At 35.0% G+C, this 5982-nt stretch overlaps 1 protein-coding gene across 1 annotated transcript; it reads right to left on the reverse strand.

Moving 5' to 3' along the window:
* Positions 1 to 457: 457 nt before the first annotated feature.
* On the reverse strand, positions 458 to 1903 carry LOC149561228 (GRAS family protein RAM1-like). The gene has a single exon (XM_089827773.1). The coding sequence runs from the start codon at positions 1901 to 1903 to the stop codon at positions 458 to 460; it is 1446 nt and encodes a 481-aa protein (XP_089683899.1).
* Positions 1904 to 5982: the final 4079 nt, after the last annotated feature.

Genomic DNA, 5982 nt, shown 5'->3' on the forward strand with positions numbered 1-5982 from the left:
CTATTTCTTGTTAGCATCTAGTACATAGTGGACCTTCTGAAATGCATGACACTTTCATTTTCTTGACAAGTATAATACATGTAACATTTTAAGACTATCTAAATACTGTCAAAACTCCATTTAGAATTGATTAAAATTATCTTGAAGAACTCCACTTGGGTTTTCTGTTTATTTCTGAGTTCCCTTGTCTACATAAATTGGGAACTAAATGTGAAACTTGGATGGAGCTAAAACGAGGCAATGATAATAGAAGCATGAAGCCTAAAAAGAAAAGTTGACGAAATCATGTATTCTGTAAACATGGTAACGATATAATAAAAAATGACAATTATAACAGTAATCTATGCGGTTCAACGTTATGCATTATATTTCGTTTTATTTATGGTGTAAATGACAAAGATAGGTACAATCATTGGGATAAACAAAAAGGAAGGCGTCATTGACAGCTTTCTAAAACTTATAACGTTCTCTTAGAAGCCCATGCCGAGAGTGAGTGCAACGGCCTTCCGTTGCATCCTAGAGTCATAGCACATCCATCCTGGTCAATAGTAAAACGTTCTCCATTAACATATTGCTGGAGCAATAGTCTTGCCTGATACCAAGCCTGATAGCTGAACTTCTTTTCTCTAAATCGCGCCCGTGTTAAAAAGGACCTCCACATATCCATTTTAACGTGTCTCACTGTTCTGTCCTCCCCCTCGCAGGCTACAATGTTTCTCAACTGACTCCCACAACAGGCCCTTCTTACATCATTTCTGTCGGGCAGCACGGCCTCCAAACAATCAAAATAAGCGGTGTAATACAAGAGCGCTTTAGTGAACCGGTCAGAAAAAACGGGGGAATTGTGCTGCGCTTCTATCTCCGAAACCACCATAAGTTGGGGATTTAGTCTCCTGATTACAGCAACAGTATTTCCAGGAAGAGTAGGGTCATATAGCAAATTTCTGAAAACAATTGGAACATTCACGGCCACGAACTCGCATGGTTTCACATTGAATAAACCTTCATTAATATCCTCCAGCTTTGAGATATTTATTGGGCGGTACGAGAAGGGGATGGACAGAGATTTGGCAAACTCCATAAGCCTTCTTCCGCTGTCTTCTAGGTCATCACGGTCCACGCCGACAGCCGTGAGCTTGAGATGCTTAATTGCAGAAGAAGAAGATCTTACAGAGAGGGACTGAATCAATGCTGTCCATTGACACCCTGTTCGAATTCCCAAATCAATCAGATGAAATATTTTACCATGCCTCACCGCGTCAATGATTGCTTGGACGGCTGTGAATTGTAGCACTTTGAAAAAGGGAAGCACAGTACTGCCGACACCAAGTATAGAAAAATACTCAGCTTTTGCATTATCATTACTGCAGTTCTCAGTGAAATCATTCTTGTAGTTGTTGGTGAAATCGGGAGTTATTTTTTTCCCATTATTTGGCTTACTGCTAGTGTGGCGTTCGATTCTCTCTTGGAGCGCTTCGGAAAAGTAATAACAGAGCCTCTCTACAGGGTTTCCCAGCTGCGAAGTGAAATTCTTGCACTGTTTCAGCAGCCTCGAGGCTTCTTCATATCTCTGGTCGCTCACCATCTCTGCCGAGGATAGAAGAAGATGAGCCAATTCAATTCCACTCTGCTCTTCTCTGGGCAGTGCAGGAACGGCGAAAGAGTTTTGCATGTACTGAACGCCCGCCGCTTTAATGATTTCCTCACATGACAAGCCCTTCGCATGTCTATCCTCTACGGGTGCAGAGAATTTATGCTTCTTAAACTGACCAATCAAATCTTGATCACTTGCCTCATAATCCTGACCGTCGAGCAGAGGATGGACATGCTCCTCCTCATTAGGGTTTTCAGGTAGATAGTCCGATACAGATAATATTGGCGATTCGTCGGGCGCAACATTCATGTTTTATGATTTCTGTTTAATCGACGGGAGACACAATGAAATGTGCTAAACTCCCTCGGGCGCTACGTTCATTAATATTGTATCCAACCCAAATCGGTTGTCTGAGTTTTTCGTTCGCTCCAAATTGTTCTGAAATCTTCGAGATTGCCGAGAAAGTTATCGTTCGATGTAACATCACAGATGACAGCGTCCCACAAATCATCGTATTGTATAATGCTATTCTGTGAATGTCGTTTTCTAAAATTCCATTAGAATACGTTAATGGAAATTTAATAAGAAATAAACGTAATATTGTGTCTTGAAATAAACGTAATATTGTCACACACCTGTTCAGTAACAAAACACACCTGTTCAGTAAGTAACAAAACTTATTGGAGTTGCTGTTCAGAAATTAACAACTTAGTAATAAGGGTGATACTAAAAATGTGCAGATATGTCTATAGTTTTCCAAATAAGACGAAGAATTACTGTTGATGTTATTAGAGAATATGCGGGGGAGTTTTAAAAAAAAATTGACATCTTATTATATACACTGACATATAGATAAATATCTTCATTATAGAATTAAAATATCAGACAATGCAAAACTGAATTTCCACAAATACAGATATGTTTGGATTAGTATTTAAAAAATATATATAATTTTATAGATTGAAGTGGCTAGTGATAAATATTTTTTGTTATATTTTCTTAGGAGTCAAAATAATTTTATTTAAAAAAAAAATGGACCTATGACTATAATCTTATATTATCTTTGCATTCCTATGTAATATGCATATTTCATTTTAATTTTCATCTTCAATACTTTATGGTATCATGGGCATCAAACTTTTCATATTCAAATATGTAAACATCTTTTGAATTTATAGGACATTACCTAAATTTTTTCAGCATTGTCTAGATGAAATAATTAATAATTATTGATTGTGCTATTCATTCTCATAAGAGATGTGTTCTTATGAACTTCTAATAAAGCATGGCTAAATGAGTTTTACTCGAGCTACATAGTCAAAATCCTATCAAAATCTTAATAGCAATATGACAATTTAACTTGTAGAAAATGTCTTCTACTTATCACTCTTTAACATGCTTGTAACTTAGTGTTGATGATCTATCTCTTGCGCAAAAGGCTCTATAGTTGTTTAACACAATTTGAAGACTCAAAATGATCACATGATGTATTTATTGTCACTAGATTTCTAATAAAGCTTGAAATATACCAAGGGACTGAATTTGTTTATATACAATTATGTATTTCTATTGATTTTGTGCTAATATAAAGTACATTACCATATGGTGAAATGAAATAATCTTCATTAATTTTTTTTTAGAAAATGTATACACTAATGAACTATTGACTTGGTGGTTAGCACCTCCTCCAGAGTTTGGGCCATAGATTAATAGCCTCCCGTGGAACTGGGTAAGTCTAGTGTTTGTGACGTTCGTTGATACATGGAGTTTTTGGTGCAACGTCAAATGTATCAACAATTAGTATCAAATCCTTGGGTCATAGGTTTGAATCTAAAGAGGTTTCCTTCATTCTGTTGGTGCGGAACCTCAGTCGGTGTTGAGGGGGAGATTGTTGACATGACGGTCAACACCTCCTCCAGGGTTCGAGACATGGCTTAACTGCCTCTCATAGATCTGAGTAAGTATGGTGGTTATGATGTTTGTTGATAGCTCGAACTTATGGTGCAATGACAAACATATCAACATGAACATGTGAATTTCTTTTTATATTAATGAAAAACATTAAATTATCAAGATGTATAAAATAAATATACTCATAATACACGCTATAAATATTTTGTATGAATTATCCCACCATTATAGTATATGATTTATATTGATACTTTAATGTATTTGAACAATATAGAATAATTATTGGTGGCCAACCGTATTAGTTAAAAAATCTCCATGGAAATGTCAAAAGCAAAGCTACAAAATATTAATACTACTTTTCAGTTCAGAAAAGGTGATCTTGATTTTATTCCCATTTCCTAGAGTTTCTCTAGTCTCTTAGTTGTTGGTATGTCAAAAGGTTGTGAAGATTTGGTGGTTGAGCTCTGCGAGGACACGTCCACGGAGAGTAATACTACTCATATTGAGCCACCAAGGATTGAGGATCCATTCATAAGGAAAAACTTTCTCAGAAATATCTATATGAAGGGGGTTTGATTCCTTCTAGGGAATGAATTGAGGGCCATGAAAAAAGGCTCTCCATTCAATTCATTGACTCCTTAAAGCGTTGATGTGGTACTGGTAATGGTGTCTCATTTGAAGTCAGGGAGAATTTCATTGCAAATGGTAGTGGGATATTCCTGGAAGGGATGAATTAAAGGAAACTGGCTAGGGTTGTAACATCACAGATGATAGCGTCCCACAAGTCATCGTATCGTATAATGCTATTCTGTGAATGTCGTTTTCTAAAATTCCATTAGAATACGTTAACGAAAATTTAATAAGAAATAAACGTAATATTTTGTCTTGATATAAACGTAATATTGTGTCTTAGCCTACCTCGTTTAAGAAACAAAACACACCTGTTCAGTAAGTAACAAAACTTATTGGAGTTGTTGTTCAGAAATTTACAACTTAGTAATAAGGGTGATAATAAAAATTTGCAGATATGTCTTTAGTTTTCCAAATGAGACGAAGAATTACTGTTGATGTTACTGGAGAATATGCGGCGGAGTTTTAAAAGAAAATTTACAACTTAGTAATAAGGGTGATAATAACTAGCTTTTATATATATATATATATATATTACGCCAAGAGTAATCTTTCTTGAGGCGCCTATTTTTGTTTAATCCCAAGGTTATTTTATAATTGGGATTTATGAAAAAAAATAGGCACCTCGAGAACGATTACTCTCGGCGTAATATATATATATAAGCTAGTAGCAGTCGCGACGCAACAGATAAATTATTTTTTTATTTTTCTTTTTTTGATATGGTTAGTATTGATTTTTTTTTTCTTTTTAAATTTAGTTGTATAAATATAAACTTAGTATAAAATCATTCTTCAGCATATTTTTTTAAAATTATATATATATTGTTTATTTGCATCACTTTGATTCAATCTTATTTTAAGGATATTATTAGGTAAATTGTTATATTTAAGAGTAGAGTTATGGTTATGGTTAGGGTTAGAAATAGGTTTAGGGTTAGCATTAAGATTTAAATTAGGGTTAGGGTTACAATTAGAGCTAGAGTTAGGGTCAGGATTAGAGTTACAATTAGAGTTAGAGTTATGGTTAGGGCTAGGGCAAGGGCTATTTTGGCATTATGACTATTTTAAGGGTTAGAGTTAGGGTTAGGTTTAGAATTAGAGTTTTGAATCAGGGTTAAGGTTAGAGTTAGGGTTAAGGTTTTAATCAAGACTAATGGAAAGGTTAGGGTTAGCATTAAGATTTAAATTAGGGTTAGGGTTAGGGTTAGGATTTTAATTAGAATTAGGGTTAGGGTTACAATTAGAGCCAGAGTTAGGGTCAGGATTAGAGTTACAGATAGAGTTAGAGTTGTGGTTAGGGTTATTTTAGGATTATGACTATTGTTAGGGTTAGAGTTAGGGTTAGGTTTAGAATTAGAGTTTTGAATTAGGGTTAAAGTTAGAGTTAGGGTTAGGATTTTTGTCAAGATTAAAGTAAGGGTTAAGGTTAAAGTTAGAGTTTTGAGTTAGGGTTAAGGTTAGAGTTAGAGTTTTGAGTCAGGGTTAAGGTTAGAGTTAGGGTTTTAGTGAAGATTAAACAAAGGGATACAGTTAGGATTAGAGTCTAATTATGGTAGAGTTAGATTTATAGTTAGAGTTAGAGTTAGGGGTATGATTGGGTTAAGGATTAGGGTCAGTGTTAGTGTTAGGGTTAGAATTAGAGTTAGGGTTAGGGTTGGAGATAGGCGTATAGAAAGGGTTAGGGTTAGATTTAGCTTTAGGGTTAAAATAATTTTTAGGGGTAGAGTTAAAGTCCAATTATGGTAGAGTTAGATTTAGGACCACAATTAGAGGTAGAGGTAGGCTTATAGTTAGGGTTAGGGTTAGGGTTAGGGTTGGAGTTAGAAACACATTTAATATTATGATTA

This window comes from Cupressus sempervirens, chromosome 4 (assembly GCF_028749045.1).
Source record: "Cupressus sempervirens isolate cs-2001-9-10 chromosome 4, ASM2874904v1, whole genome shotgun sequence".
Classification (NCBI taxonomy): Eukaryota; Viridiplantae; Streptophyta; class Pinopsida; order Cupressales; family Cupressaceae; genus Cupressus; species Cupressus sempervirens.